A 21,350-nucleotide genomic window follows, 5' to 3' on the forward strand; every position below is an offset into this window, starting at 1 on the left:
GTTGTAGGCTCTGTCCATGCTCTGTCTGCGCATCCGGCCCGCTCGGGTGTGGTTGATGCTCTGCTCCACACCGAGGTACAGAGACTCCAGGTCCATCAGACCACCCAGATCAGCACCTGGAGATAGGCAAACACACCATGAATTTATGCAGTGTGACAGAGACATTAAATGTATAAAAGAAGGCCGATTAACTCTCGCGTGTTACAGTGTCAGCCAAATGTATAGTTGACTGAAATGTCGGCATTCAAAATCTCACGTAAATATCTACAACACTTTAATTTAATAACCTAAGCATATCATTTTTTAAGAAAGTGAAACCAAACAGAAGTTGGGAAAAGCATCTTGCCAGACAGCATCATATGCTGGATTAAACCTAACTGACCTATCAACTGATAATCAGTCATCGCATTTCAGTTGAGGTAAGGCATCTCTGAAGTCTCCCTAAATCAATCTGAACATTGTGGGTCTCTTCCTTACACTGCAGAAGATCTTCTCTGGAGTACAGTATGATGGTGATTCATTGAGCCAATGTCTTTGTGAGGGAGAGAAGTCAGTCTTCAGCTGTAACAATATAGATTTTGTACTCACAGTACTGATAAGGTAAATAAAATACTTATGTGTTTTTGATTTAGTGACTGAAAGCCTCCAATGATCCACAATTTAGGGTCCTGCAGTGGAATCTTCTTTTCTATAATTACTGAGGTAGTTTGATGACTTCATTCCTGAACTCTCTAATCATTGGACAGTGACACAGCATGTGCATACGATCTGCATTTGTGCGTTCACATTTCTGGGAAACATGTAAACGTTTATTATTACATTTTTGAAGGCTAACAGGTGTATCGTATGTCCTGTGCATTATATTAAATTGGATAAATCTTTGCTTTGTAGAAATCAAACATGTTTGAGCTTGCACAAAGAGTTTCTGACATTCAGCACTGTCCTTGTAATGTCCTATGTCTTTACCGTTACATAACCTAGCCCATATTTTTTATTCATCTTTTTTTATTTATTTATTTAAACCACTTCAATTGTCCGCCCGAGTCTGGATCCATCTTTAAAGTCAGAGCGTTCTGAACATTTTTATTGTTCACATCATGTACTTCTTTAAGATCCAGCATGTAGATGTCTGCATGTCTTCCTCTGCTTTCCAAGATACAAATTGACAGAATGGAGCACGTGTGTGCCTCGTATCCGGCCGTAACGGTGCGGCTATCCTACACAGATCCTCTCCTAATCAACCAACTATTTCTACTCCCATCTGAATAAAGGCAGCAGATGGTGCTTGCTATACACATGGATTAGGACATGCCCACCCTGCTCTTTTCTTGGCTTGCTACATGCTGGGAAAAAAAATGCAAAATATACAAGAAACCATTTTTTTTTGTTTTGGAAAGCAGCAAACTACAGTATCCCAGATCGCTAATCATATCTCTGTTTTTTGCCTTCACTGTTGAGTCAGACAAATTGTTTTTATGTTATTTTCTGCAGGCCAGACTCCTAAATGACTGTATTAAGTGTAAGCGTTTCTTTATTTTTTTTTTTCTTGGCAAAGACTTGGAGTCAGTGAGGATACAGAAGATAAATCATTGTTTCTCCAGAGCCAAGGCCATCCTTCCCTCACTCGCTGTCTCCCTCATCATACCCCTCCTCTCTCTCTCTCTCTCTCTCTCTCTGGTATGTGGACAGAGACCTATCATGCTTGTATGGAAGCCATGGAGGGCCAAGTCATATAATCTTAAACATGTAGTCTCAGTCGATTCAACAAAGTGCAACCCTCCCTGATTCCATCAAAGGCCTCCCACAGCCAAGGATGACACACAACACAGCGGAAGGAGTGGCGTGTGTGTGTGACTGAGTGTGTGTGCAGGCCCTCATATGTGAGGAATGCGAAAACATTCGTAATTGGGCTATAAATCACTGTTTCAGCAGGAGCTTTAATTTAGTTGCAGGGCTGTCCAACTGTAATGGATCTGCTGTTTTTTGGCGGTGGAGCTTTGTTTGGAGGTGTGCAGTGGTGAATTAAATCAACACGTGGCATGAGGGGGCAGTTTGAGCGTCCGTGTTTGACAAATACTCTTAAAACAAGCCGGTTAGTGGAAACAAAATGGAAGATACAGTGAAAACAAGGGGAGAGAAGAAAAGAGAGAGGATCTGCGATCTGCCACCTTGTCTCCCAATCAGCAAGGGGCATCCCGCTTTCCCACTCCCTCTTATGCAACGTTTCCAAGGCAACGGGCTCATGGGTAAAATAACGACCGCGTGGCTAATATTGGCTCCTGAGTCGCGAGCAGAATGGATGTTGAAGTCTGAATATGATCCCATATCTGCCCACATTCCAGTGAGTGACAGAATACCCACACAGACTGATAGAGAGAGGAGCAGGAGAAGTGAGGGGGCAAAGAAGGAGAATAATTTAGAGGAAGACGATGTGCGAATTTAAAGATTTTCGCTGCGCATACTTTGGCTTACACACTGAACATTTCTTTTCGTTAGTAAAGAAAGCTGTATTTAAAGCTCTCTACTTCACAACAGACCTCATCTCTTCCTAGTTACATTTAACGAGCCTGATGTCATAACCACACCATCTGCTTTTAAAGACAGGTCCAGAATTTTTTACCTTTCTTTTTGCTTATGTAATGTGCAGAGAAAACACAACACAAACACGGTTGTGTTCTCACTTTTAACCCTGCTCCTTCACAAAATTGCAGTGCCTTGAAAAGAGTCAATGAGACAATGTGGGGACATTGCATAACATGGGGCCACAGCTGTATGTTAAGTAGAAGGAATAATGGAGACGTAACTCAAAGCCATGGCAAAGAACAAAACAAGAAGTGAGTGAACTAAAGTTGGAAGAAGCTTGACCACGTGGCGAGCTCTAATGATTGAAATCTCATTGCGCCTCTGTCCTTGCTTACCCTTTGCTTGAATGTTAAGCTTTCCCTGCTTCAGCTGTGTGGGAGCAAGGTTTTTCAGAGAAATACTGTGGAGGAAACGGGTGCAAGAGCGATTGAGGGTGGCGATGAGGGAGGTGAGAGGTAGAGCTGAGGGGTGTGATGGATGAGAGAGAAAGATGAGCAGAGACCAGCAGGACCTTGAGTGTTGTGAGCTCTGCTTCAAGCTGTAGCAGCGATCAAGGATAGCATGCTCCTGAAGAGCATCCTGCAGAACTGTATCTGCATTTATCTTTGCATCATTTTTGTATTCGTTTTCCTCTTGTGTCAGTGTGATGGCACGAGGAATATATTCCTGTAAGGGGACATATTATGAAAAATGCAGTGTTTTTTGAACATATATTTGGGTATCCTGAGTGTCTACTGACCCACATACATGTGAAATAAACCCATCCAGTCCTTTGTTTGTAGGATGCACAAGTCTTACAACACAGAGAAAAATACTCTGTTTAAAATTTGCTCGACTTGTGACGTCAGGTCTCATTGCATTTAAAGACACACACCAAAACGGAGCGTTCTGAGAGAGCTGGTTTATCCAGGGTCACAAACCTCCTCTGGTGCTTGGTTCATGTTATATTTTGACCAAAGCACAGCACAGGAATAGGAATTATATTGTATTAAGTTTCCCATGCAAACTATATCTGGTATAGCCATTCAACAAATAAAGCAGAATGCTAATCATCTAAGAAATTCATCAAAATGTTTATAATAGGCAAAGTTATGCTTTTGGTTAATTTCGTTTGTTCTCCAACTTATTCCAGAGTTTGTTCACAAACAGCTTAAATCTGCTCACTATGCTTCTATTCACTTACATCATTCATACACACACATGCTAATCCTCCTCTCTTAATACACACAGCTTGTCCCGCCCCCTCTCCTTCAATGCTCAGTTTGTACTTATAAACTTATAAATATACCTAGGCTGGCGCACCTTATAGTCTATGCATGGAAAAGTCCATAGTGACACAGTCTCCTCCCCTTTTCCCTGCACACCTGCTTAAATACAAGTTTGTAAGGGAGAGAGAGCTGGTGCACAAGTGATCCAGACTAATGTCTAACAGATACACATCTATGAAAATGTTTGCTGTGTAACATACAGGGGTATTACAAACATTATTGTTAACATGTGTGGCATTTTACCGCATGAGTGCTAGACTTGCGGCAATTTAACACTTTATGAGCAATTCCCGACACTCATTTAGACCCTGGTATAATGAATTTCAGCCCCAAAATTCCAACTCAAAAACCTTCTTGTCCTCTACTAATGAACGTTTTCTTTACACCCAGTCAGTCACAGTCTACATTTAAATATGCAGTCATCTGTTTCCCCATGTACACTGTCCCTCCATCTCTACCATCTCATACAAACACCCCCCCCTACCTCCACACACCGTCCTCTCCCTACAGGTTTTCTCATTCAGGTGGGGTATGGATCGTGGCCTTATTAGGAGACAAAGGTTCTTTGTCTTTCAACCTTTGCAAAATGTCAAGAATGTCTCGTTGCCCACCAAAAACAAGGTGGGGAAGAGAGGGTGAAGGGGAGAAAGGACAGGACATAAACTACAACAAGACAGAGAGAGAGTGGTGATGATAATTCGGGTCATGCCACAACTTACTGCTCTGGTTAAAGGTGACTTTTAGGCAGCCAGGTGTGGCACATGACACTGCTCTTCACTCTCCTCTGCACTGTATCAGTGCTTTCACACTTAAAAACACTCAAAACTCCTTGAAAATCTCCCAATATTTGCAGTATGTGCGAAAGCAAAGAGCAGAATTTTTCAATCAGGCTTCACCTGGAGTTTCTCCTGCCGTGCCCCCCATTGCTTTTTCAGCGACAAGTCCAAGTGAGCTGATATGAGAACGCAGCAGGATATTATCCAGAGAATTCACCTCGAGGGAGTGGGAGAGGGTGTTGACATTTATATCCTGTGACTATTGTACGCTGCAAAGACTGTATGCACTGTATGTTGTTCTCCACTATTTTGTTGATATTGTGATTCCGTCAAACTCGAGTAAAATTGATATAAAGGCAAATATTCCCATAACATCATCGTATAGCAGACTCTATTGCCTTTGTCCGCTACTTCTGCTTCGTCTTTTTTACGTCGTGTCTTGCCTGAAGAGTCCGCCCCATCACGTGACAGGAATAGTCCCCCGCTGTGAGATGCACATGTGAACAGTCAAGGCAGGAGAAATTCAGGAGCAGTCTTCCTAAGATTAGAGCCTGACTGATACAGGATTTGTGTGGCCAATACATTTTTTTTTTTAGAGGTTTAATATTTACATTAAGATGTACGATTCAGCTGAAATAACAGTACTCTTTTCCTTATGTGGCATATGCTACAAGTTATTTCCCCTGATATGAAAATGCAAAGTAACGTCAGATGGCTAACATTTCGATAAGGGCTCTAATTTGGATGAGTTTGCATTTAAAAGATTGTTCATTATGACGTCCAACAAAATGAAGAGCCACACAACCTATTTGTAACACAGAGCCCTGTGGATGTTATTGTATGCATCAATGTCGACTCATTCAATGCAGTATATGGAGGAATTAAAATACAGTGAATTACACGGTGTCATTCTGTAAATACTCACACTCACACAGAAACACACACATAACCACATGGTGATGATACATTTATTTAACAGGGTTGGTTGGCTGGCAGTATGCTGTTTAACAGCCATGGCCAGTTTGCCTTTTAAAATAGAATAAAAGAACTAAAATAGCTAAGTCAGACAATAAACACAGCAATGATCCAATCAAAGTCTTTTTTTTTTTAGCAAACATCAGCTTTTACCAACAAGTCCAGACACCCAGTTAAAGGTAAAGTCAAGAATGACTTTAACACAACACACATTGTTAAGTCTTACACAATAAAGTGGAGGCTAGATTGAGAAGAGAAGTTAAGAAGAACTTTATATTTACAGTATGAGTAGGAAAAGTCCTGGCTTCAGGAAAAATGTGAGATTATTTGGTGCATTTGTTGAAAAGGTGTTGAGGCTTACTGACAAATCTGTTGGCTTGTTTAAAACGTGACAATTAAGAATTTGTCTATTATAAAAGAGTGATATCCATTTTTTATTCAGAATATAAAATGACTGTACTCAAGTGACAGCGACGTTGTGTTGCTTAGGCAGTAGGCAGGTTGTGGGTTGTGGGGGGGGGAAGGTATGTGGGACTTGAACTCATTAGTGCTCACCTGAGTTCAAGGCTGGCTGTCCACAGGGAGGCACAGTTATCCTCACACGTGAACTAATTTACTTACAGTCACGTCTCGGTCACATAGCTCAGGGCATGGACATTTTGTCTCCACTGTGACAGCTTTATGGGCTGTCATGGTGATGAGTGGCTCAGGCCGGCGGACTGTTAACACCGCTGCTAGCATCTGGGCAGGTAACAACATGCCACGCTGTCCCACACAATGTCCCCGTACTGACGGCTCATTATTTCTAAGCTGCCATATGACAGCTGTAAAGGCTACAGAGTGTGGAGCACATACTGAACTACGCTTCCTATAATCATACCGCCGTTAATTATTTAGATTGGCAATCAGCAATCTAATTTTACACGGACAACTCCCTAAAGACCATGATAATTATTCATACATCAAGCGCTGAACTTTGCCACTTTATTAATAACTGCTTTAGGTTAAGGCTGTTTATTTATAAACATGATTTCTATAATGCTGATGGGATGTTTTGAGTGTCCAAGCATTGACCGTGAGTTTCACGTCCAATACCCTGAATATTTAGGCTGACGCATTCTGTCTGTGCTCCCTGAAAAAGGGGAAGAGGAGCGTTTTTTTTTTTTTAATATTGCCAGAAGCCGCCTTTATAATCAGCAAGCAAGAGGGGGCCACCTATTCTCACCGCTGCTCGGTGTTCCTGCGTGGATTTCTGGTGGTTTGAGGAGACAAAGCAACCTTTAGCTCTCCCCTCTTACATAACTGTCTGTCTATCAGTAACACACACACAGGGCTGTCGGCTTGCTGGGAAGGTGCTGCGGTGTGCACGGATCCCCCCCAGTGTCCTGCTGTACCGCCGTTTCATTAGCCGAGCTGAGCCACTTTTAAAAGTCTATAACGCCTGTAATGTATGCAGGGCTGCAGAATGCGAGGCCACCAGATTAAATAAGGTCTATTGTGATATGAAACTTAGAGGATTCACACTCCTGTATGCACAGTTTTGTAAATGACTCTAAATCAAGTGAGGCTGTGGAGATCCTCTTGTTGCATCAATAATGACAGCAAAGAAGAAAAGCTCTTGCAAACACCACAAACACAACTTAAAAACACAGTAATCCAATCACAACCATCCACAGAGGTAATTTTGTCGGCAAAGATCAATCACGTCCCCAAACTCTCGCTCTCTCTCTCTCTCTCTCTCTCTCTCGCTCTCCCTTTTGCTTCGTGGTCAGAGAGCTCAGGGTAAACTGGAGAGCCTTAGTGTCCAATAAGGCAGCAAAGCCAGGATGATATGAGGCTTACAGCAGGTCTCATCTAGTCTGAAACTGACCTGTCTGAGCGCCCGTCTGCCTTTTCTCTCCTCTGTCTGTCTACATCACAAAACCAGACTTTTATAAAGGTCTCTTATGAAATCAAAAATGTTGGAAAACATCTCGAGCCCCCGACAAGGCAGCGAAGATAAACACATATCAGCAGCCATATGCAGAGTGAAGCGTTCAAAGACAACGCATTAACTTCATCTCTTATTAGTCTTAACAAGCTCCACTTCCTGTCAACTGTGGCCTGACTTGTATTAATCTAACTGTAGAAAATGAAATGTTTTCAAGAGAAGGATAAATAGAGAGAGGCTGACAGAGAGGTGCAAGGTCCAACTCCCAGATTACCCATAAATCTCAGCAGAGACACCCGCATGCTGGGATTGAAGGGTTTGTGGCCCCCTTGTCACCTTTGTCCCCGACTCTGACTGTCACCTCCTGTAACCTCACCCCATAATCCCATAGGAAATATCAAGCCTGACTGCAAATGATTATTATACACAACTCATTTCAAACAGAAGAAATGTTTGAGGGAAAACTACATTTTGTCTGGATGGATTGATTCAAAGAGGAAATGTTTTGTTAAAGAAAATAAGGAATGCTATCTTTTCCGCTCTACAAAATTTCGTCTAAATCACTGCAGCAGTTTTTATATTTATGTCCAGCAACTCAATAGATGTGGCCTTGGCAAACTCTTTGAACCCATCGGCCCCCTCTGCTACTACTTTCTATTCGTTTTATTTGCACTCTTTGGATTGATTGATTTTGTATTTAAGTGGTACCATACAAATTATAGTGGAGCTTTAATTTAAGAAAACATTTTAAGGTGTTTTAAATTCATTTTTAATTATTTTAATTATTTTAACATTCCAACAACATGACATCAAAGATACCCTTTAATAATCCTTCTAGGGGGAATTCACTTTTACACTCTATTGTTGAGTCATGCTACACACACACACAGGCTGAAATACACACACATGCACAAACAGGATCGTAAGGACATTGTCAGTAATGGAGAGATGTCAGAGTGAGGGGCTGCACATGAAAGAGCGCTGTGTGAAGCTGATATGTTATTATCATCTCAAAACAGTAACGAGGCACTGTTGTCAGGACAGAGTTCCCTGTTTTGCAGTCAGCAGACAGAGGGCCACTTTAATACGAATATTTCTATTAGTTCAGCTTTTCTCTTAGCTGCTAATTGCTTCACCAGAAACTTACTTTGTCTGTCTGCTGTTGATATCTGGATGGTTGGAAGGACTTGGCGGTTTCTGCAACTTTATTGAGATGCAACATCTGTTGCTTTTATGTAAAAAGTTAAAAAAAAAAATATACTGGTATATATTATTGTTTCCTGTCTCCTGTCCTTCCTGCTCATATCCTCATTTCCTCTTTTCCTTATCTGGCTCTGTCTGAAGAACCAGAAGAACAACTACCAGCAGCAACAGAGACACGCAGCACTACAGGCCTGGTGACAGACCAGCCAGAGAAACATCTGTCAACCTGAGTAACTGATGGGCTGATGGGAGGAAGGAAGTGAGAAAAAAAGAACAGTAAATAATTAGATAACTCCGACACGAGGGTCTAACCATCTTTTGAAAGATACACTTTCAGAAACATTTGAGATGTTTCTTTTTTAATTTTTCAGTTCTATTGGAAGGCAATATCTTTTTTTTTTTTATTATTAGCACATTTGTTAAAGAGAAAACTGAGCTAGTTTGCAACAAATCTCTGATACAGCCAATTGACCATGAAATAGACAATTTATTCCACCATAAACAGAACTAAGACATAGCCTACTTAAATATATACTTTAAGTGCACACGGCTCCAAACCTACAGCCTGACGTGAAACAGATGTTTTAAAAAGGGTTAACAACTGTTGTGTATATTGCATTTTACCCTTGAAATAAGGGACCTTAGTTACTCGTAGTTCATTTATTGAGTTGATAGATCATTTATTTATTTATCTAAACATTTCTGTGTCTCTTTTTCTAATGACCTAGACCACATAGGTTAACACCTGGGAAATAGTAAAACCCACAGGTGGACCAGTAAATACATGTCCCTCAGGCAAAGCCAGTGGGAACAGCAAACTAACAAAGGCCACAACAACAGCTCCCCAGTGAACGACCCACATAAACACCGGCTCACCAAACAGGCTACAGGTGTCTCAGTCGACCACCTACAACTGTTCCTTTATGTATCCTCGTCTTTTTAAAAAGCCTCTCCTTACCTGCGTCTTTCATTTCCTCTTTTCTTCATTAAATGAACTTTTAAGATGTTTCGGAAAAGGCTAGATATGAGGTAAGAGTGGGTGAGAGAAAGAGGAAGTCTATCTTAAGGTGTGAGACAATATGTATGCAAATGTTCTCACTGAGATGCTCACCAGCAGAGACGAGCCCGAGCCAGACTGTCACAGAGAGGCAGGATGAGGATTCATCATCTAATATCCCCTCATCACAAATGATAATGATAAACACATAAGCCCTGCTGTAACATAGTTACACACCATCTCTAACACATCTATAGAAACAGCGTAGTAAATCAGGAGAGATATTGTATTGTTTTTAAACAGTTGATGCATGAAGGACACCAAAGACTTAAGACACATCACGGTTAATAAAAATACAAGTTCTTGCTTTTTTTAAACGGTTTTGCTCTCACTCTCAAAAAGAGTTATTGATGCATAGTCTGCCCACAAACACAGAAAGAGTTGTTTTAACTACAAAGTGCTGAGGCCAGACGGGAGAGAATTAATAAGGCACTATAGTGTATCGCTGTTACTAAATTGGCGGTGTTGCATAACAAAGTCCTCAGAGCACTTATCAATGAGGCACAATTAAAAGAGCCATTCATCATGCTTACATTCAACAGGGAGCGGTGCTGACAGAGAGGCTGATCAAATGTAATCAAAGCCATGATCGCCTCTGTTAATCGGCTTTTAACAGAGGCTAAGGCTGACACAGCGGAGTTATGTTGATGCAAAGATCCCACACCTTCCGACTGGCTCCACTGGACAGATCAGTTTTGCACGTCTGTCAAACAAACACACGGCTGCTGACGCAAAATCTGTGCAGATTAAGTCTCGACAGGTGGAGAAAAACAGGAGAGGGACAGATTTAAAGTCAGGCTGCGAGGAAACTCCTTAACATGCAAGAGAAATAACACGTATAAATCCATCTTTATGCCCTCGGCAGTCATCAGTAGGAGTTGCTTTATTTGAAGTCATGTGCTGGTGTGTTGATCGACAGTTCCCCCCCCCCCCCCAATTTTTTTTTCAAATCGAAGCTCAAATTATCACTGCTTTGTTGACTAAGAAAGATGGAATATTAAGGCAAGGATGCACTGGGGGACAGCAAGAACTACCCCATAACTCTGCACATACAACTTCCTCAGCTCTCAGTCCCCAGAGGTGACCGTGATAGCACTGTGTGAGGCCACAACCCCCCCCCCCCCCCTCCCCCCCCACCTTCCCAGGCAGATGGCTAATCAATGAAGCCTCTTCCGTGTAAATGTAACTCTATACTCAAGCCCAGGACATGGGAGCTACCAGCGAGGCCTCTCTGTCTCTCTCTCTCCTAATGAAGCTCCCTGGTAATCAAATCACTGTACACACAGGCAGATGGCCAATAAGGAAGCAACCATCAGAGCTTTCGGAGGGAGCCACAACCAAGTTTTTAAACTACCAATATGTTTTTTTTTTTTTTACCTCACAACTGACTGCAGATGGGGCTACATAAATTAAAAAAAAAAAGTGCCCTCACAGTCTTTATACTAATGAAATTTGACTCCAAGACTGTAATAAAAACAAGATAATATGCTGCTTCTGTTTCTGCTCAATATGGCGGGTCATTCTCTACCCAGCCACTGACTGCAAACAACCAATCAAACAGATGAAAAACCTCGGATTGATTAACTACAGTTATAATAATTATGATGGTGATCACATTATAATAACTATCATTATGTCAATTAAATGATATGCCTCATTTCAATTTAAAGCCGAAGTCATGTTTCAATAAAGTTGGCACATTGGCATCAAAAGAAAAACAAAGTTGTGAAATGCTCACAGTTAATGAGGTTAAGTGGCAACAGGTTAGTTACATGTTGTGGTATAAAGAGAACATCCCTGATAGGCTGAGTCTATCTGAAGTTCGGTTAGAGAGGCCTCATTAATCTATGAAAGACTGATGTAGACTGCTGATTGAATTTGGAATTGTAATTCACATGAATTCAAAGGAAACTAAATTCTGATTTATGCTGGGATGAAACTCGTCTTCAAAATAATCCCATTCATTGCAATAATCCTTCTGATTTATAGGATTCCCTATGATCTAATTACCTTTCAATCAACATGTTGACAATGACTTATTCAGAAAAAAACTAAGCATTATGGAGAAACAACTGTTGGCAAGCGATACAGATGACGGGCTCAGGGGGGCAAAACAGGCCGCTGTGTGTCCTCCGGCTAGATTTAATAAAGAGAGGTTATTATGAGGGAATATTGTCCCTGCTCTCCCAATCTGGGATCTGGCAGTAAGACCTGTCTCATTCTCCTCGCTCTGCAGAGCAAGTAATACCCACTAATCCCAGACACAGAAAGAGACTGTGGGGACGAGCGAGAGAAAGAGAGTGAGAGAGAGGAAGAGGGTAATGTCATTATTTACAGTTTTAATGCTAAGTCTGTCCTTTCACCATTCACACCGTCCCACCTTAGACCCCTCTGTGTTGCGCTGAGGGTATGAGGAAAAGTTTGGGTGCACGTGTGTGTGTGTGTGTGTGTGTGTGTGTGTGTGTGTGTGTGTGTGTGTGTGTGTGTGTGTGTGTGTGAATATATTTGGTTCCTGTGTGTGTGCTGTCACTAGAGCATGCCCAGCGTGGAGGTCACAGACCAAAGAGTCACAATCCCCAACAGTGTTCATTTAGACGGAGTTCATGCTGGTAGTGTGGACGCACGTACGCACACGCACGCGTGCGCACACACACACACACACACACACACACACACACACACACACACACACACACACACACACACACACACACACACACACACAGACAGACAGACAGACAGAGTAAGCTCCCAGGCCCATCCCATCCAATGTGATGTAATGAGATATCTGCTGCTTCCCATTTGAGCCTCTTCATCCTCCACAGAGCAAAAACAACTGATGGAGAGCATGGGAAGGGGGATGAGTGGAGGAGAGGAACAGAAAAGGGATAAAGAAAGGTTAGAAAATGAGAGTAAAGAAAGGAAAGTGGAGGACAGAGGACAAAAATCAAGATTCCTCTCTTTCTGTCTTCTTCCCTCTTTCCGTTTAAGGCAGTAATATGTCTCCATCTCTGTCTATCCTGTTGTAATGGAGTAGGTCTCACTACGCTGCCTGAGGAAATTGCCTTATAGTCCCTCTGCCCCTCTTCTATATGTGGACACACATTCACACAAACAGACCAACACACACACACTCTCTCATGGCGATGGCCTCAGTGACACTGCTTAAATATTAATGACCTGGTTCTCTCTCATTAATAATAGCTGGAGCGCTGATTACTCGCTGAATACCACTATGTGTGTGTGTTGACATGTCCGTGTACATATGGAAGAGTGCCTACTCTCAATGTGTGAGCCAAGTATTTGTTCTGCCTGTCACTGGCGTATTACTCTGTGAATCTCTCTGAAAGAATTACTGACATTAAGGTAATCTAAATAAAACTGAATTGAGTAACTGTGAAAATGTTAAAAGGATAACAAACGGTGATAGATCTATTATCACGCTGTGTCCGTGTGTGTGTGTGAGAGGAGAAATACAAGGATTTAAAAAAAATTTTTTATGGAGGATGTACGGATAAACACAAGAATGAAGACATGAACGGCACTCACATGCAAAAGAATTAAACACGGACAAGCAACACAAACACACACATGGATGTAAAGGACTTACAAATACACAGAGTGAGACACACAGACGGGCATTCGCTCAGCTAAGCCCGGCATGAGGCGTGTGAGATGCAGCTGGCTTAAGCTAGCTTAGTGCTAGACAAAACACACACATATATAAACACACATACACAGACACACACTAGTGCCAGCGAAAAGCATGAGTAGACGTCAGTATCCACTGGGTTGTAATGGAGATCTCTGTCGGCCCTGCTAAGAATAGAAATGTTGTAGCTACAGTTGTGAAAGAGAAAGAGAGGGAGTGCTGCAGGTAGAAAGAGGAGGAGTGTGATGTGATGAGCGGTGTGACCTTTAGCGACGATGAGTCAGCAGATTACAGGAGCACATGTTTTTAATGGAAACAGTCCAAAATTAGGTGTTTTCAAACTTCAATTGGTATTCACTGAGGTCTCACTGTTATACTGTTCCTGTTGTCCTTAGCTTGTCACCTTTTTTTATTAATATTTTGGGAGCTATAGTGTACAACAAAAGCCGTGATTATTCCGCCTTTATAGGACTGCACAATGTTCCAGCTGCTCGCATTGCTTATGCAAAAGGGAGTTTAGGTATTGTGGATGTCGGTGTGTGTGTGTGTGTGTGTGTGTGTGTGTGTGTGTGTGTGTGTGTGTGTGTGTGTGTGTGTGTGTGTGTGTGTGTGTGTGCGTGTGTGCAGCCAGCTGTGCGTGAACATATATGGCCAACGAACCTACAACATTCCCCGTCCTCTGATGAATTACACTGAAGTGAATTGAGACAAGGAGGGCAATGAATGAAAAGAAAGAATAAAGAGAAAGAGAAAAAAAAAAGCAATCAGTGCTTCTTTAGATTAAAATGCAGTTGCAGGGTAACATGTAGTTATGAAACTCTCACCAATTTTTCTTAATCAACCACTCACTTAGAAACTATTTTCAGACCAATCTGCACATCCATCCAGCCCTCCAGCCTGCTAATTGTTACCTGCATTGTCTTGCCTAAGGCTAATGTAAATCCGCTTCTTAGCACCGTGCTGATCTGGAACCGTCTCATCTGGATTCCTGGGACACGCTTGATGCCAATGTGTTAATTGGCTGATTATTAATATTTCATTTCTTTAAATACAGCACATCACCTTCCCCTTTTTTGACTCTGACCCTGCGCTTGCATAATATATGAGCCAGGAAATATAGATGGGGGAAATTATTTTGTGGTTACCTGCAACAATATTGCTTTACAGCTTTCATTGTCAGAGGATAGAAGAGGTAAGTTTTGTAAACATTTACAGGTGAAAGAAACAAGTAAGGAATTGTCTTTTAGGGGGTTTAAGGGTTACTGTAAGAAGACAAATTATGGATTTATAATTCGAAAGCTTTGGAGTGCTTCCATCTTGATTTAAATGAAAACACAGATAAAACAAAAAAAAGTGAATTCAAAGTCATGCAAGCCACCACCAGGACCACCAGTGAGTTGCATCCTTCCTTCTGGATGTGTGGAGCACTATTTCTTCATTTATCTGGCTTGTTACGTATCTTTTAATTCACAAGATGTTCATGACCACAGACATTACTATATCACCCCTTATTATGTTATCTGTTGAAAGTATCCTCATTTAGGCATCCTTTTACTTTCTTCTTCCAAAAAGGATGCCAAAGAGAACAATAATGTTAATGTTGTGACCTGATGAATTTGGCTAGACACTAAGAATGGGAAACCAGGCTCATGTAAAAGAGCACAGGATTGGTACGTAGCAGTGGAAACTATTCCAACGTCCAACAAAACAAACATTTGCTTTGCTCATGGTGGATTAATGATGAATCTCTGTAAATAATAAAGAGGACTGTTTAGACCAGATCTTGAGATTACATTTGTTATAAACTGGGGCTATAAGAATCATGGTTCATTAACTGATTTATTTATTGATATGATTTTGAATTAACAAACACCACAAACTCATACTAGCTGTAGAAATTGAAAGTAACTCAAAAATGCACAGACACCCAACAGAAGTCAGACTCACACATGCACGCACGCACGCACGCACGCACGCACGCACGCACGCACGCACGCACGCACGCACGCACGCACACACGCACACACGCACACACACCTGGCAGCCCTGAGGCTACCTCCAGGACAGAACGGGTGATGGAGCTGGAAGAAGGAAAAGAAAATGCCAGGAATGGAAAAGGTTGGATGGGATGATATAAAAAGATGAAGGAAACGAGGAAGGAGATGTTCAGTTACATGAGTTCAACACAGTTCATTTGGTAGCTGATTTAGAAGTTGTGCTGACATAAAGCGCAATATGAAGTCACTGCAATCAACTGTTGTTTTGTTTTCTGTGCTGTTGAATCATCAAAAGAGTAGAGAATCCAAAAGTTGCTACATAAAGTCTGTGATGAGGACGACACATTCAACAAAACAACTGGAGATGTGGAGAGAAAAAGAGGAGACTAGATCAGGTATACCTCATCTGTGTATCCAGGACACTCTTTTAAATGAGATTCTTAATCTCAATGAGGTTTTCCAGGGTTAAATACATTTTAAATCAATGAAAATGGGCTGATGCTACATTAGCTGCTAGCACGACACACCCACATTTCTGACTTTGGTGGGTGTGTTGAATTTGAATTTTGCGTAATGGAGGTGCCATGTTTTGACGAGGGTCCCATATCGACATGTACCATACATCTTTCTTTGTAACTATGTTTGTTGTATTCTTATTTTTAACATAAATTGTTTTCCACATGTTAATACGGACACGCTCCTCACATGCTCTATCCGATTACAAACTGAGAATTCGTGTTTTCAGGGTTTTGCTGCTTTTGATTAGAAGCAGTGTTGACATTTGCTCTGCAGTGTGAGAACCAAAACCTGGCAGTTTGACACAGTTAGGAACCCAGGACTAAGAAAGCAAACACAGTTATTATGAGTTTCTACCCTAGAGGAAGCACAAAGTAATTAAACAGCTTAAAGAAAGTGAACCATCTGGATATATTGCCAGTTTTCCTTAGACTGGAAAGTTTGCTGAGTGTTTAGCACGTTATTTAATCGATGACAAAGTGACAGTACTCAGACTTGACATGGCAGTAGACTTGATTTGGCAGCCAAAAAGGTGAAAATTGGTTCTAGGAGGAATGTAAGCACAGGTAGGATGGTAATGTCACAGCCCCATCAGCCAGGAGTGTGAGCACACACACACACACACTCACACAAATGAGCGCACACACACACACACACACACACACACACACACGTTTGAGTCATGGCTGCTCCTGTGGCCTTTAACACCCAGTCATCTGTCAGCCATCAGCTCAGCTCTGCACTGCTGCCGTCTCAATCGGCTGACATAATATTACACACATACAACACTCACTTTCTCTGGCTGGCTCACTCACACACACACAAACACACACACACACACACACACAGAGTATTTTGACAACGTGCCACCACAGCCGAGTGTGATTGGCACACAAACACACACACACTGTGTCCCCATAGTGTTCCCTGATTAACGAGATGGTTTGTTCTCTTCCTTGAGCATGGACCAATCAGATACGAGGACACAAATCTTTCCCCGCTGGCGATGCTGAAGGCCAGCGGCCACTATTTATTGGCAATCTCAGCCCTGACTACCCAGACAGAGAGAGCAACACGCTTACCACAGGAAGACAACACCACCCTGTCTGTGTGTGCTTTTTATACACTCTGGATACATTTTGCCATGGAAAACAAATACGCCTGCTCGTCTGAAAGCGCATCGCACAAACACACTGCAAGATAAACTGAGGGATCTCCTCATTTTGAGATTGTGTGGGTGTGTCAATAGAATAAAGATATTAAAACCACAAACCCATCAAAACTGGGATTAAAGCAGATTAAAACCAGAAAACTACATCTTCTCATTCCTCCGCAGAATTATTCCTTCTTTTCTTACCTCTCTGGACTTAATTAGCAGGATTTAGCCGGCTTTATGTTTTAGCAGCTCAGCTAAACATGAGTAATTGCTGTGTTTATCTGCTTTCAGAGTAAAAATAACCCTCATAGAGATGTTGTGACAGTGAGGCTGCTGCAGTTTCCCTGTTTCCTTCATTGAAATCTGAAAACAACTCCTTATTGCAGATTTCTTTTCCTGAAAGTCCTCAATGACAGCTTAGTTGGTGAAACATTTAACAGTGTCCCCAGCTGTTATTTCTAAGGTCGAGCGACAACGGCTAAATTACTCATAGTCCTGCAGTGAAGGTTTGATCTGAAGTAGTGAGTCTGCCTTCTCGTTTCTCTAATTGGTTGCCTGCTCTTTACTTCCCCGTTCCTGTTTATCTCTTTGAAAGTAGACACAACTTTAACACATATATTATGACTTATTACTGGTTCAACTCCAAAAAGCAAACAGCATGTGTGAGACACAGACACACTGCAGGTCACACTGAAAAGATCACAGGTAACTGTGTTTATTTAATTTTTAAACTCTTAAACTAAGTGTTGAAATAATTTGACCAACCAGTGAAGTCAACCATCTCTACTATGAAATTGATGCCATACAACTTAAACAGAGAGAGACATAGTGGGAGGAAACGTGGAAGAAGAGGAGCCAGGACTGAGTTTGGCTTGTGCTGAGCTGCATGTGAGTCACTCTTTGTATGATCAGACATGCTGTGATCTCAAAACAGGCCCAGAGTCATTAGAGTAGTGTGGCCAGAGGAGACTTAGGGGCAGGACAAATTAGAGGAAGAGATTAAAGTTGAAGTTAAAGTTAGAAATGTGTAAGATGAGCACAGAATCAAAGCTTGGCTTTGAACATATTCTTATAAGACAAATAAACGTGCTTACATTCTGTAATTCAAGGAATAAGGAAGTGCACTTGTCTCGTTGATATGTTCATCAACCAACTATCTACCAAACTGCTGGTGGAATACAATGAAACTCAAATGAAATTCTATTTGACTGGTGAATAAATCTAGTATTATGAGCACATATCTGCAATCAAATTAGTCGATACCGATAGTCACTCGATACCCTTATATTGTGGAACGCCTTCCAGCAAACTCTAAGTATCGGAGTTCTTCCCTCTCTTCCAGAGTTTAGGAATTTGATTTCGAGCCACTTTGTTTCAAATTGTAACTGTTTTAATTGATCTCAGGAGTTTTTGTCACTGATTCTGAATGTTTGTTGTGTTTTTGCTTGTTTTACCGTGCTTGTAATCTCGACGTCATTGGAAATGAGGGAAACCTCAGTGTCTTTTCAAGAATGAATAAAGGTTTGAATCTGCGTATGGCCCATTAATTGGTCGTGCTCTACTTATCCATGACAAACTTGTGTTTTCAGCTTGTCAAATATCTGCCCAGACTAACACTATAAAGTCCACTGTTTGATTCCAAGGAAGACGCAGTGTGTCAAAACATTAGTCTTTTGCACTTTTATTCAATTCGCTTTAAGTGATTCGTGTTCTCCAGCATTTTCTTTGGTTCCTGTCTTGAAGAAGGTATCCACTGGATTATATTTTTTGTACTACTTAAGTCCTTCTCTTAGAGCACCTCCCTCCATTGTGGAGTGGCTGAAGTGCAAGTGTTTCCTTCTACTATAAAAACTCAGCTTTTAGGACCACAAAAGCAGCGGGAGAAGGAGAATATAACTGGCAGAGTGCCATTCCAACACTGGGGGATTAGCAGGAAATTGAACACATAATCCATTATTTTTGTTAAATTAAATTAAACACAGTCTAGTTTTGAAATTAATTGTTCACTCCAGTATTTGTCTTCAAGAAAACAGCATTTATTTTTTCTTCTCCAAAGAAAACAAAGTATTTGTTTTTCGATCAAATGCTCTTAAGAAAAATAATTTGTGATGTGTCTTGGAACTTTCATCGTCTTAATTAAGAGTCAACATATAGTGAACCCCCACATCCTTTTAAACACACCCCTCACCAAAGAAATGCTAAAATAAACTGTCAAAATAAAGAGCGTATAGTGTTGTAGTACTAGCACTAATATGCATGAGCAGGATAAGAGCAGATCCCCCCCCCCTCCCCCCACAAAGCCTCAGATGATGACATGCCAGAACACCAGGTTTTGTCAGCTTGATTGGGAATCTTTTCAAAAATCTCCCAGAGTTTTGCACGGCAGTGGGAAGTCTGGAGATAGAGGAGGATCACAGGGGGGACGTGGGAAATCTGCCAGAGAAGTGAACTAACTTTTCTCTTGTGTCAGCACATCTGCTGTGGAGGATGATCTATCTCTGTCTCATCGCTACAGGACGACACATATGGCAGGAGAGGTAGAGTTCACAGATAAGCTGCTCTGTGGCTACACACACACACACGGAAACAAACACACACACACACACACACACACACACACACACACACACACACACACACACACACACACACACACACACACACACACACACACACACACACAGAGCATGGCAGCGAAGACATGCCAGCATGCAAGTAATTGTCTCAGTGTGATTGTGACCGCAGCTGCAGAGGACAAATTACACATAAGCAAAGGGCTTCCACAGTCCAACTCACTGCTTAAACCAGTGACTCAATCATATGTTTTACACACTCTGCTCAATGATCAGCTAACAGTACAACAAACTGATGGCCTCTCCTCTCTGAGTGCTCCAGCAGAGTCACCAACACTAACATCTAGCTACTGAAAACAGCGAACATCCAAACTGAGCCCAATAAAAATTATGTGGCCTTTTTATTTGCATGTTATTGGATAATCACATTATCAAAAGCTTGAGCTTTTTTATTTGCATAAGAAGGAAACATTTAAATGTGTCTTTTGAAAATGCATCTGCATGGGATAGACTGTCTTTTGAAAGCTGGTCCTTGCAGCTATAAGGCACAAGTAGAAGGTTTTCAGAACAGGCTTTTTCTTCTGCCTATGCGTTTCGAAGGGACATTTTCTTTGCCATGATAGTTTCTGTCTGCTAAAGCACCTTAAGGTTACTGCATGGCAAGCTGTTTAAGAGCTGAGGACGATCTTGGCCCCTGTATTCTTATTATGATTGATATGTTCAAGGCAACGATTATTAATTATTATTAAGGGAGAGAGGTAGGCTTCGAAAAAAATAAAACACACTGATCAGAATGGATTTAATGTAATCCAAAGAGCAATTATGCTTCAACCAAAGCATATTAAGCAAAACAAATGAAGAAGAAATATATAGACTGAGAGAGGGATGTGTATCATCCAAAAATAAACAGACGACAGAGCTGCAGATGTTTAAATTAAGTTTACTGATCTATCAAGCCTCACCAACTATTATATCATATAGCCTATGTATCATACCAATGCTGGGAGTAAATTTCCTTTTTTTTTTTTTTTTTTAAGAATTCATTTAATTTTTACGTTCTTTATTGAAGTCCTTTAATCTTGAATTAACCATTCAAACATTTAGTCATTTTATATTAAAATCTTGTGTCAAAAATTCACACATAAAAAGGTGCTACTGTTTACTTTCTTCAGCAACGTTTGGGCCATTCAATTCATTTTAGTTACACAATCATGTAGAACTAAATACTGCACCACACAAACAAGTAAATACATGTCACGCATCTCTTTGACTACAATATGGCCATCGTCTCCCTAATTTGGAAGTAATATTAACTCTAATTTACTATAATGAATTATTTGGATTGTAAATAAAGTGGCAATTCATTTGTTCAATTAATTATGATATCATATTATGGATGAAAGGAGAAGTGTTGTGCTCCATGAGTTTCCTCTCCTCGAGAGTGAGTAAATCATGCTGCTGCAAAAACAACACAGGGTGTGAACGCAGCCGGGAGAAGGAGGAGGAGGAGGAGGAAAACACAATTAAAAAGTATGATTAGATTATTGTAGCTCTGAAAAATGAAGACTAATAACCCAGCCTGCAGCCCTACCGCCACTGTGTTACCGTAATTGCTCGACACAAGCACACAGCAGTAAAGGTCAGGGATCAACAGTGTACAGACA

The 21,350-nt window shown here is 41.2% G+C and overlaps 1 protein-coding gene across 2 annotated transcripts in view; it reads right to left on the reverse strand.

Annotated features, from left to right (window-relative positions):
• Positions 1–21,350, reverse strand: part of LOC109993525 (A disintegrin and metalloproteinase with thrombospondin motifs 2) — a 111,841-nt gene that overhangs the window by 28,189 nt on the left and 62,302 nt on the right. For both annotated transcript variants that reach the window (XM_065958513.1, XM_065958512.1), the window contains exon 4: positions 1–116. This exon is cut by the window's left edge and continues 90 nt beyond it. In XM_065958513.1, coding sequence (XP_065814585.1) covers positions 1–116 — 116 coding nt within the window. The remainder of the gene's footprint in view (positions 117–21,350) is intronic.

The sequence above is a fragment of the Labrus bergylta genome, chromosome 9, assembly GCF_963930695.1.
Source record: "Labrus bergylta chromosome 9, fLabBer1.1, whole genome shotgun sequence".
Taxonomy (NCBI): Eukaryota; Metazoa; Chordata; class Actinopteri; order Labriformes; family Labridae; genus Labrus; species Labrus bergylta.